This window comes from Lathamus discolor, chromosome 5 (genome assembly GCF_037157495.1).
Source record: "Lathamus discolor isolate bLatDis1 chromosome 5, bLatDis1.hap1, whole genome shotgun sequence".
Taxonomy (NCBI): Eukaryota; Metazoa; Chordata; class Aves; order Psittaciformes; family Psittacidae; genus Lathamus; species Lathamus discolor.
Window position 1 is genome coordinate 11421471 of NC_088888.1, and position 13464 is coordinate 11434934.

General features: G+C 37.6%; 1 protein-coding gene across 9 annotated transcripts in view; it reads left to right on the top strand.

The window, feature by feature from the left end:
• The window catches only part of CDC42BPA (CDC42 binding protein kinase alpha), a 183601-nt gene that overhangs the window by 91881 nt on the left and 78256 nt on the right, over nt 1-13464 (top strand). For all 9 annotated transcript variants that reach the window (XM_065679746.1, XM_065679748.1, XM_065679745.1 and 6 more), the window contains exons 7-9: nt 11416-11509; nt 12311-12511; nt 13083-13331. In XM_065679746.1, the coding sequence (XP_065535818.1) occupies nt 11416-11509; nt 12311-12511; nt 13083-13331 (544 nt within the window). The remainder of the gene's footprint in view (nt 1-11415; nt 11510-12310; nt 12512-13082; nt 13332-13464) is intronic.

Below are 13464 nucleotides of genomic sequence, written 5' to 3' on the forward strand. Positions count from 1 at the left end.
ATTGCTTCACGGTGATTTTCGTTGCTGCTCAAGTACATGGATGGGAGAGGGATATGATCAACATCATATTAAGACTGTATATCCTTCCTTTGGCAAAATGAAAAGAGTCTAATGATCTCAGAACTCATATGTGCATAGACCTCCCTTTCCCTCATCTCCCATAATTCTTGGTGTATTTGTATCTCTGTATTTATTCCTGGAGGAAGACAGAAAATGACTAGGGAAGAGTTGCTGTGGGATGCAGTGTGGACCCAGCAGGTTAGTTTGGTTTTTCATCAGTGCCAGAAATTTTGTACTGATTTGGAACTAACAGCTTGCTTTAGCTCAGGACACTTAGAAATATCCCCAATCATTAAAAAAACCCACGTATGTTGTGTGTCTTACAGAGATATAAATACAAACACATATTGAAGGATATGTATTAAAACTTATTAAATTGTCCAAACAGCTTCTGAGTGGACATGCTTCTGTGAATTGCCTTCTTAGTATCATCAGTGCATTAAAAAAACCCCAAAGATGAAAAGTGTTTTCTTGACTGTCATTGTCAAAACCAGTAAAGTCCTCAGTTTATGTTGTCTAGTTTACTCTCAAATTACTCAGTGCAATTGCTGTTTCAGAGACTATATATAATTGTACTGAAAGTCAAGGAGCAGAGGCTCCATATCTAAAATGAGAATCAAAAGGAAAGAAAACATTTATCTGCCTGGAATTATGTGTTAAGGTTTTCTAGGATAGGTAGTAATTTGCAGTACAGCAGCTGGGCATATTCCAGATTCCTCGTTAGCCTCTTCTTTCAGGATTTCTTTGACAGATGGCACTCACAGATGGACATAACATTCTTAAGGAGCTTACTCTTTCTACTCCTTTACCCGCCAGTAACTCATGATACTATTAGAAATCTAAAAGCTTTGACATGAATTAGCCTTACTTAGCAGACTTTAATTTTTTAATCTTTCCAATGGGAGGCAGGTACTGGTTGTAGACTTCTTAATCTGTTTACTTGAGTTCTTAGAAGCCAAAATGGAATTCCAGTAAAGTTTAACATGGCAAAACATGGCAAATAGAGAATCTGATTTTGATTGTTTGTTTTGCTTTTTTTTTTCTTAATTGTGATAATAATATTTTTATTTCTATCTTTTGGAGGAAAAGTGTAGAATGATACAAAAGACTACAGTTTAGCAACCCAGAAACAGCTCTTGTCAACTGAAATTCAGGGAGTTCAAACAAGCTGCTTGGCATTCCGTTGCAATTACACTGACATCTTAAGTGAATAAACCTAATACTTAAAGTTGGGTGGTCAATGAAACTTGTGTCTACCACCATAAGCTTAAGCTAGTTTGGTTTTTAGTAAAGTATCATCTAATAGACTGCTACAAAAAAGAGCAAACTGTGTTCAAGATGTTTGAATGCGCTTCTGTGGTAGTTACTTCTCTGCCACGTACTTACAGTTGTTTCCCAATATTCATGCAGCTTTGGACTTGAACTTGAAGGCCATTATTCTCTTAAGTGTTGACTCAAATGGCCGTTTCCTCTGATGAATGTTGTTGGTGTGGAGTTTCTCTTGAGGAATGTGAAACTATAAGCAGAATGATCAGATCCAAAAAAAGCATTGTGACAGCTGGGCAGGTTAGAGAGGCGAATATAGTGAGTGCCCTCAGCCAGGTCCTCCACTGCACGGCTTTGTAGCTTGTTAGAAAACCAGGAGAACACCAGCTGGACATGGAGAAATGAACTCAGGTTTTCTGTTTTGTTTTCTAAATGTTGTGTAAATTGAAGGCTCTCGGCTGTTCCTTCACAAATAGTACATAGTCTGCTGTGGCAAAACTTCTGGTTCACAGCCCGTTTTCAGCTGCTGTTGTTCAGGGTCCCCCTGGTGTAGGCTGCTTGCTTATGTGAGCAGTCCACTCCCTGACATCTCTTTTAACCAGAGGCTCCTTCACTGTATTTTCACTGCAGGCACACTTAATTAGTGACATAAAGGTAGAACTTAAACACCTATTTTGTACTCTTCTGCCTGCAAGTACTTGGGTTCAGAAGAGCCATCTATAAGAAACAGTCCTGACAAAACCCCTTTGTTCCTTTATATATTGATACACCCCGTTCTAGTGCCTGAGCATTCCTGAGAATATAATTTTGTAATAACAAAAAAACATGCATGTAGCTACTGCAAATTAACTAACAATTTAGGTAAGGAAAACACAGAGACAAAAGTAATCCATGCACTGGAATATGGAGTTCAGATAAGTAGTCCAGACCATGATAGTGCCTAGTTTGCATCTTCAGCAAATTCTGTTTATATTTTACCACTCAAAAGTCTTTTTATAAACCTTGCTACTGTTGCCATTCTTGTCTTCCTTTGCTTGTAAAGTTCAAAATTGTTGTACAGAGAGTCTTGGTATGGTTAAGTAGAGAGCCAGGATTAGGGTAGAGTCCTCAGGTAAGAAAAGCAAGAGACATCAGAGGAAGCTATGACTGTAGCTGAGGCTCCTGATAAGAGAGGCAAATCATATGATGAAGTTAGGTTTCTATATAATAAACCAGCTAGTTGATCCTTTAATAGTATCTGGCAGCAAGTGTAAACTCTTGCTGGAACTGGTATGTGAAAGATAGACTCTGCTTTGGGGCAACAGAGCTGTGATGCTGGTGGGTACCATAATTCTGAGTACCCTGTGCCCTGCCACAGACTCATGTGCTGAAGCCATTCCTATGAGTGGATGAGCCTGCTTTTATAGCCAGGACTACTTACACAGGGAAAACCTGTGTGAAGGAGCAGTGGGGTATGGCTGCTCACATAGAGTTATCTAATGACTTGAGGCCCATGCATTGACTTGAGGCACATCTTTACAGTGTCAGCAATGTTGAAGACTAACCTTGGTTGCTGAACACTTGGGATAAATAGGGGCTTTCTGTCTGTCAAACTTTAGAGCAGGATACAGTAGAACCAGAATGTTGTTACTGAACCAAAATTGAAAAGGGAGCTTTCATCATCATTTCAGAATCACAGCATGGTTGAGGCTGAAAGGGGTCTCTTGAAATCAGGTGGTCTAACCCCCCTGCTCAGAGCAGGGTCAGTGAGAGCAGATTGCCAAGTGCCACATTCAGATAGATGTTCAGTAGTCTTTTCAAAGTAGTCATAGTTCTGGATTGACTTTGATCCATAAACAGCATAGTACCTCCAGAGCCATTAGGGTATCGTTCTGTAGTTATGTTATTCCTTATTTTGTTTCATGTCAGAATATTTATCTCATTTCCTGAGCATTGTCTCCTAGAGTTTTACAAATTGAGGTCAGTTAGTAGCAATTTTTATTTATTGCCTATGCTGATGTTTGGACTTCTTAAACCAAATAAGTCTTCTTCAAATTGGCTTCTGTTACTAAAAAAGTAAACAACACTTCTGTTTTGTTTCTCCCATCATCTTGTTTGCACATCTTTCAAAGCTTTCATACTTGTGCCTTGAATTTGCATCCTGAAAGACCATCATAAAAAGCTATTTGAAACCTACTAAAATTACCTAAAAAGAAATACAGTACATGGCTCTCATGTTTCTATGCATGAATTTTTACTCAGCAAAGCTATTCTGATCAATGCATTATTAAATATTCAAATTTTCAATTCTCTGTGTGCCTGATTTTATGTTAGAGTTCCTACAAGGGTTTTTTTGTCTGATATAAATAACTAAGGAATGAGTTTTACTTGAACTTTTTATCAGTTGCAGGATGCATTGGATATCAGACCTTCCATTATGTCCACAGTTGTTTGTCATTAGGAATTGTCTTTCTTCTGATCATGTCTACAAGTCTTCTAGTTTTATTTCTTAGGTGCTTAAAATTACATCTGTAAATCGGCGTTGTAAGGTACTAAATTTAAAATGGTATAAATTTAAAATGGAACAGAGTGTGTTCCTGGTTTTTGTCTGTAAAACTGACAAGACAATAGAAATAACCCTTAGACATCACAAATGACTTTGCCCTGACATCTCTTCAAGATACTGTATGAGGAGCCTAGCCTGGATGTGAGGGTTTTCTCCAAAGGTTCTGTCAGTTAATGAGCATTTTAGATGGAAGACAATAACTCCAGGGCGTATGTAGCTGCCAAGCACTTATCAAAAAGGATTTTTTAAGTCACCCCGTATTTTTTTAAAAGAAGGGGAAAAAATTCAGATATAAGCAGCTTTGAAAAATACTTATCCCTGTTTTAGGATAGAGGTGAGAGATCCATTATTTGAAAGCAAATGCTTACGCATGGAGGCCACGGGGAGACATTTTTCTAAGGTAAATTAATTCTAGGACATTACAATATGATGTGGTGGAGCATATGTTTATAAGCCAGTAACTGCATTCAGTTCAAGTGTTCAGGAATGAATATTGGTGCCTGAACAAACTCTAGATGTATATGTTTTGGCTGATGCATTCATTCCCTGATGTTTGTTATTATTTCCTTTATTAGCATTTGAAATTCATAAAGAACATTGGATACCGTAAGGTAAATACTGCCTTGTGTCCAGAATACTTGCGTGAGTGGCAGAAATTAAAGGTTGTAGAGAGAGGGACTGGGAGAGGACTTGGAGAGGTCAATTCATACTTTTCTACTGCTGCAAGGCAAGATCAAGCTACAGCTAAGCCGTCTTGGTAGATGTTTGTCTAACCAGTTCTGTAAAATCACAGTGATGGAGATGGTGAAATTTCCCTAAGCAGTTTGTTGCAGTGTCCTACTGTTGTTATGAAAGTGTTTTCTGCTGTCTCACCTAAGGATCTTTCATTGGGATTTACATTCCTTACTTCTTGTGTTCCCACACTCAGTGTGAATAACATTCGCCTTCGTCCTTTTTGCATTTTATACTTCAAGGCTGTGGTGCAGATTCTTTGTAGTAAGAAAGAAATGTAAGTACCTAATTTTCAGGAGACACAGAATTTACTTCTCTCAATCTGGATTAGGGATTAAAAAAGTACTCTTTGGCAGAATGTGTAGTCTGAAATTGAGTAAACTTGGATTCAGTACCTGATTTTGTACGTGATGTAGCACATGTGCTGCATCTAGTACCTGAAACCTTGATTTCTGTATGGTGTTTCATTTAGTTTTGTAATATTTCTAAGAATAAAACTCTAAGGATCTATAACAGTGTAAATACAACTGTATTGAACACACTGTTCAATAAATATTGACTGTATCACAGATCTAGACCCTTTATTGTCTTGGTTAGGTTGATATTTTGTAGTAATTGGTGGGAGTCTGTCCACTGACTTTAAGAGATTTAGATGCAATTTATGCTGCTGAGAGTAGCAAGATTCTTTTAGTAGTGGTGAATTACTGCGTGTTTCTGGAACAACACACACACAATGATTTATTATCAAGAGTTAATGAGAAAACAGGGGAGTTTTACAGTATCAAGGTGCTGTTTAAGAAAAAAACAAGTTGAACCTCCTCATTGTAACTTTAAAATAAGGTTGTTTATTGGGTTCTTTTCTATTCATGTAGTTGCTTTGCTTGTTAAGGCTTAAACTGAAAAGTGTTTAGTTTTTGATTACTCCTGTTAACTGCAAGGCTACTATGTCTTTTTCAGTTGCATGCTTTAGTTTGTCAGCTTTACATGAAACAGGTTTTGTTTAATATACAAACGTGATGCAACTGTTTGGGTGCTATGTAAATAATAAGGTTGTGATCAAAGTGATTTAAATGATTCTGAAGTCAATTGAAATACTCACTTTTTGGATTCCACCCAGAAGTGGAGGAGTGTCTGTTTAGGAGAAGGCACAGTAGAGTCTTGATAAGAGGCACGGTTAATGAAGTACAACATATCCCAGTTTTCTCATGCTGCTATCTTGTGCAGCCTATCTTACTGGGATTACTAAAGAATAACTGCCGACTGCCCAAATCTAATTTGGCTCAGTGCACATTGCTCTTTCTGCCAGATGGAGCCTATTTCTAGTTTTGCTCACTAGAACTCAGATAAACTATAGTTGGCAGAATATGGCAACTTTGACTTTGATATAACTCAGTACACTGTACTGGACAACAGAAATAACCTGGTGGACATCAATGTCCATAGGTTTGACTGTGGAAAAAAATGCAGCCTTTGAGGAGTGTTCCTGATGGAAGCTCACCAGCTGTTTGTGGATCTGGCCTGAGCTGTCAGTATGGCACTGCTGAATACCTTAATAAGAACTTCACAGGCACCAAATTTTCTCCTTTTATTGGAGTGTTGCCAAAACCAAGTATCTTCATTTTTTATCATGGATGTAGCATTTCTGTGTGAGAAGGATTGCGGAAGAAAACCTGAAACAGCAGAAGGGAGTGAAGTAAACAGTTTGCCAAACTTCTGTCTTGGCTAAGGATAATCCTGTGTTCTGAAAGAATTTTGGATAAAAAGTCCAGGCATTCTGGCAGTAAGATCTTGGTTATATATATATATATATATATATATATATATATATATATATTTTTTTTTTTTTTTTTTTAGGGTAGGTAACTTGGCAAAGGATCCCATGTCTTGTTGTAAGAGTGGATAATTAGAATCACTGATGTCTGCTTGTAACCTTTTGATTTATACTTTTGGGGAATGCTCTTGCATGTATAATGAGGAAATAATGTGCTGTGAAATCCTCAGTTAGTAATGGGTTGTCTGGATCAGTTTCTCTGTGCCAGCAGTTGCACTTTTCTGATTTGCTGATATCTTAATTTGCATTGGTAACATTAAAAAACTACTGTTCATGTGGAGATTTCACAGAAAAATAACGTAAGCTATTCACTTTGTTCTGTACTGTCCAAACACAGCATGTCTTGGGGTGTGTGACCTGTTCAGGAAAATCAATTTCCATGTTTTTCTAATGTTAACATTACCAATAAAATTTGTTCTCCAGATTATCCATTTCTTATCCAATGGGCGAAAATAAGCTGGTAGCTCAGCTGTCAGATTTCTGCTTTAAGACAGGTCTGTTTCTTTTCTCAGCCTTGGCTCACATTGCAGTTGAATTTAGAACCACCTAAGCCCCTTTATTATCATTTCAGTGCTTTTTAAAGAGCTCAGCTGTGTATGTGAGGACAGTCCATTAGCATGCAAAATGTTCATTTCATTGAGGACGCAATTGAGAGGTGCCCCCTTGTACCATCTGGCCACCTTTTGTTGATAGCAGTTGCAGAGAAGGATTCTTCACCTTTTCCTCCATTTCTGCCTGATCCTTTTTGTTTTGAAAAAAAAAAAGGATAAATGCACTACAAATGAAGAACCGAAGTGAGTACATTCTGCATCGTAACTTTGCAGTTACCAAGAAGAGAGATTCCTACTGCTCACAAACTTTTAAATACCAGTTTGTGTACTGCTCACAAACTCTTAACTGCTACTTAAACTTATGTGGTAAGTTTATCACATAAACTTTAAGCTGTGGGCCTGGGAGTTGGTCCATTGGCATAATCTTTGGTAGTGTCTGACACAACTGAATCTTTATCATTCTGTTACGGTTCTTGCATTAAATGTCACTATTTTTTACGTATCTTCCTTTCTGTTCGTGTGATCCCCTGCCTTCATGAGGCTGCCCATGAAACAGAATGAAGATTTTTCTGGAATCTGCTTGTAGACCTGAGGAACTCCATGTAGTCTTGCAAATGACTCAAAAACATTGATTCAGTGATTCAAAGGATGACATCCATAAACCTCAGGAACTGGTTTGCTTTAAGATGATCAGATAATTCAGATTAGAAGGAATTTAAGTAGGTTGTCTAGTCCAAATTTCAGTATGCAAGACCTCCGATTCCTCAAGGTTTTTTTTAGGATCAGAAATGAATCCAGGGGAAAAAAATACATTCACATGTAGTGAAAATTCTTTTCAGTTTGTTCTATGGCTGGAATGTGCTATGTCTCAGAGGGAATACATTTTCTTGAGTCTTTCTGAACAAATGAAATTCTACACGGGGTCGTTAACAGAAAAGTCAAACTGAATGGCAATAATCCAGGTATCTGCTGTAGTCCTCTTTCAGAGTGTTGTTTATATTAACACAGTTAGTATGTAAAATGTTTGGGTTTCAATTATGGCTTAAGAAAGTAAACTGTTTTAAAGAGAGGTGAGTGCAGTCACTGGGGTAAACATACCAATCTGAGGAACAAGAAGCCTTATGAAAATGATTAATTACAGAATTTTCAGATATTTTTCTTAAGCCTTCACACTTATTTTCTGTGCAGGTATCACCCAGACCATTTATTCCTATTGCATTCTCCAGATGAACAGAAACAAATAATGAAAGACTACAAAACAGATACAAAAAGCATCACTGTATCCAAGCTGCTGTGCAGAGCTGATTTTCTCTTACAGTCAAGGCCAGTGCAGCTCATAAAAATAAAAGTCACTCCTGTACCATGTATTGGAGCCATGGTTTAAATGGATGTATTTTTTTAAAGAAGTTTATTTGGTCCAGAATTGTAGCTCCTTTGATGCTGGTGTATCACTCATTCAGAAAGATGCAGAACAGCTGTCTTCGCTCAGTTCACAGCCTCTCAGGTGGCAATGCTACAAAAAAAGCTGATGGAAGGAGGGTTTGTGTTTCTCTGGGTGTGCTGGATACCTGTGTCCTCATAATTCACTGTGGAGTACATCTGACAAAATTGTACTAGCTTGGTTTGTACAAGATGTAACTGTGGTAACCTGTACCCATTGCACATTGTGTAGAGGGGAAGACAGTGGGAAAGGGAAGTGAATCTCAGAAGTGACTATAGGGAAATGCTGACTGCTGAGAATTGAGATAGGAGGAGTTATTTAAATGTTTATATGCAGGGGGACTAGAATTTGGGGTTGAATAAACTGTGAGTGAAGGAATGAAATAAAAGGGGAGGAGGCTTGGGTTTGATAGGCCATGGAGAACTGGATTTCTTTGAGTGTGTCTAGGAGGCAGGCAATGATAGGCATAAAACTGCAGCTGAGATGGAAGCGTGGGAAGAGGGACCTAATTCATACAGTGAAGAAACTGAGATAAGCTGGAGAAGGTGGAGAACAGGAGATAATTCAGTTCTGATTGCTAAAGAAGGGTCACCACGAGATGTCATTCTAAACAAAGACCTGGAACAAACCTCATAATTAAGATGGAATCTAACAACTGCAGCCTCACTGGAGGTGCAGGGTTTATGATTATTTTTCCCCATAATCACCACCTTTGAACTCTACAGCTACATGGGCAATAATCACTCCCCTTCCTTGCTCCTCTCTGGGGCTCATTAGGCTTCTTAACTTTCCCTGTGCTTGTGGTCTTGGCTCTGCAGGTGCCACCGATTCTTGTCTTTCAAACTGTCATTTACTGATGTAGTTCAGCTGAATTCAGAACATTTCATTAGCCTTCTATTACCAGAGCTGAGAATAATTTGTATGTATTAAGTCTGCCTCTTTTTTTCCTTAACTGTAAAACTTGTTCTTATGCTGTTATTACTGAGCCTTACAAACTTCATTTGTGACAAATACTTGTTAGTCTATATGCTTTCAGTGTTGCTTGCAGGTTTGGTTTTGCACAGTGTTGACAATAGAGTGAGATTTTTCATGGTTTTTTGCTGTTTTGTGAGATCAAATGGGGGAGGTTAGTATGATGATTATTACTATTATTATTTCTCTTGGGAATATATTAAAAGATAGGCCATGGATAAATGGAGCCTCAAGGGTGACTCATGTTTTTGTTTAGCTTGAACTAGATCCAGTTTCTATGAGGAACTTGATTTTAGGTACATGTTTTTGCAAAGTGTTTTAAACTGAAGTTGTAATTCCAGAGGTCTCAATAACATGTGTTTGTTTTTATTTAGAAACATGCTTAAGGAGTGTTTTTAGTGGGTGAGTGTAAAATAAATAAAACTATCTCAGTCTGGAGGTTGCAGGGGTTTTGGCATATTCGGCATCAGCAAAAATTAAGTGGAAAAACGTTATTTAGCGGATGGACTCAGTTAATTGTTGGGCTTGCTTTGTAAAGAACTGTCTTTATGCTCAGTTGGGAGATGCAAAAGTATGATTTCTGAAGTAATGTTTTTGTGCTGTAAATGGTTCTGTATATTTGGAACATGGCTACAATTTGTTTCCAGCCTGGGCCTCTGTCTGCTTGTCTTTGAGGAACACAAGCTCAGTACTTTTCTTCAGACACCATACTGTTACCATGCTGTCACTGATACCGTTACCATACTGTAGCTGAGCCTGTAAGTGTGACGCCTTTGTGCCATTGCTTCTGTAATGTTGTTCAAGGTGCTGTTTTATTTTCCATTATAGCTTCCCTGTAAACATTGCTTATATCTCAGTTTTTATCTAAAAAAAGCAAAGCAAACAAAAGAAAAAACCCGAAAAACAAAATGGAAATTCCTCTCATGTACAATGTGAATATCTTCACTTGTGAATGTTTTGGAATTTGTCTGCAAAGCCATTGATGACATTCAGTTGTAAGTTGTTAGGGGAGTGGAGCAAGGTCAGGGTTTCCCTTTTGTATTTGGTTTAGAACATTTGTTCCTATGTCTTAGAAATGGCTCTTCACTGTGAAGGTGTTTATAGTACTTCATACAGTCATGATGTACCTTGTGAATAAAATAAATAAGGATGGAGTAAGATGATGTAGTAATGTCATATATTTATAAAAATGTAGCTTAATGGACCTTTCTAATGAAAAGGAATTTCAACATTTGAACCTGGTTTGCAAGTTGAACAATAAACATTTCTCTGGTAACTTAGGGAGTGTGGATGCTTTCATCCAGGTCAACTGCTCACCGGGAGCATATGATTTATCTGTACTTCAGTATACTCAGGTATCTGTAAAACATGAAAGAAAAAAAACCTGGAAGAGTCAAATTTGTAAAATAAGGAGTATTTATTATGTAGCCTACATAGAAAGATTTTTTTCCATGTGTATCATGAGACAGCTGTAGAGTTTGGCCCAGCAGAGCTGCAGTGGTGTGCAATGGCTTTGCTGGTCCTTTCAGTAACAGTACAAGCAGACAGACATAGCTAGAAGTGGTGTACGTGAGAGAAAAATGTTAATGAAAGACACTACGTTTAAATATGTGTGGGTTATTGTAGGTTTTCGTTGACTTTTGTTCTGTAGTAGAACTTACAGACTCTTTTCCAGCTCCAGTATAAGCATGCATCTGCCACTTAACTAAAACTCTTCAGATGACTTAAAAGGTTTATGTACAAAATTTCAGAGCTAGTATGGTTCTCCTGTCTACCTGTGAGAGACGAGAGGAATTTGACTGCACAATTTGTACTAAAATTAACACACGTCGTATGATTTGATCTGTAGCCTCTGTCATGAAATGTCCCCAGTGCAAATTTCACCAAAAGAGTGATTGTGCTCTGTCTACTGGTCTGTTGCTGGTTTTGAATGATAAGAGCACAGCAGAGCTAATGCTCGCACTATATGTTATGCAATACATCTTTGTGCTAATTCTGAAATGTGTTTTAATTGCAGGGATATTAAACCAGACAACATCTTGATGGATATGAACGGACATATTCGATTAGCAGATTTTGGTTCTTGTCTGAAACTCATGGAAGATGGAACGGTAAATGACAGAGAATGAGCTATTCCTAAATATGTGTTCTTCAGTTCTTTGCTAGACACTAAAATGTGTGCTAGGAAGGAGAAAAGGTGCCTTTATGTCAAAGGAAATGGAATTGTAATGGTATTTGTATGTAACAAACCTTGGTTCAAAATATGACTGCACACTGCTTGGATTTACTGTATATAAAGCTTTTTAGATCATATAGTCTACTCATGAATAAATAAAGAGAAGCTGCCCTGTCATTACTGACTAGGTGTTTGCTGATGAATCTCTGTTTCGAGCTCTAAGCTCTAATCCTTATTGAAAACGTAAGCTTTAGTATGAGCAGGATGAGTTACAGAAATAAGATGACATGCTATTTAAATAGAAATATACTATTTAAATATGTTACTAGCATGTCATCTTGTTTCTGTCTCATCACAGCATATAGTAGGTGTGACGAGAATGTAATTTCAGCATGTTAATCATGTCCCAGAGTGTTACAAACTATTTGAGTTAATATATGTGGTTACCTAATCTATAATTACTTAACAGTTCTAAGCCTAAGAATTAACAGTTTTGTTCTTTCTCTGTTACTAAATATTTGGAAGAGTTTAGCAAAAGTATATTACTGGGATGCCTATTAAAGTAGTGCCTTGTATGCTTAAGTATTTTGTATTCAACAAGCCTTTATTTGTGTTTAGGTGTTATTGTTACAACCAGAACATTTGGCTTTATCTATATATGCATGCTCAGTGCCCCAAACAGCAGTGTTTGTAATGATGAAAGTTGATTTTAGTCCCATAAATGTAACTTCTACAGGTCCAATCTTCAGTGGCAGTCGGAACGCCAGACTACATCTCTCCAGAAATCTTGCAGGCCATGGAAGATGGAAAAGGAAAGTATGGGCCCGAGTGTGACTGGTGGTCCCTGGGAGTTTGCATGTATGAAATGCTTTATGGAGAAACGCCCTTTTATGCTGAGTCCTTGGTGGAGACCTATGGGAAAATAATGAACCACAAAGTTAGTGCACTTTCTTTTTCTGTCTCTAAGCTAATTTTATAATGAGTAATAGGGTAATTTGACAGCTTATTTTAAAATGAGGGGGTTTTATGTACCAATTATGTTAATGTTCATAAATGTAGAATGAAAAATGTGTTTCCATGTAGTAAGTTTATGGTTACAGATTTCAGGTGGCTTTGCTTTAGGATAAAGCAGCTCAAAACTGAAAATCTGGATTTGGAAAGATGGCTGTTAGTTCACTCTATGGAGTAAATCTTGGCTACATTACATCACTCCTTTTGTGTTACTTCCTTCTGGCACATCCACTGGTTGGCAGAAGATTCTTAAATACTCTTCCACATGGAGGTAGCAGTAGAATTCAACAGTATAAGGGAAATTTAAATATAGAATAAAAACTAGGAAACAAAACCATTTCAATAGCTTCTGTACTTCTTTTTCCGAGAAACCTTATTGGGTATGTGTAAGAACTACAGTTTTAGCACATTTCTTTTTCTGCATAGTAATTTTCATGAAGAAGGGTGAATTTCCCAACTTTTTCTTGGTAATAAACTACTTTATTTTAATCTTTAAGGAGAGGTTTCAGTTTCCTGCTCAAGTGACAGATGTCTCTGAAAGTGCAAAGGACCTCATCCGAAGGCTCATTTGTAGCAGAGAGCATCGACTTGGACAAAATGGGATAGAAGACTTTAAGAACCACCCATTCTTTGCTGGGATTGATTGGGACAACATTAGAAACTGTGAGGCACCTTACATCCCAGAAGTCAGCAGCCCCACTGATACATCAAACTTTGATGTGGATGATGATTGCTTAAAAAATTCTGTAAGTATAGAATTAATACTCTGAAAACTTTGCTTTTGTAATACACTTTATAACAAAATACATGGAAGGGGCAGTTTAGTGCATTGTGCTTGTTCACTGTGTTCTGCTTTGAAGAACTGTGGGGAGCAATGCA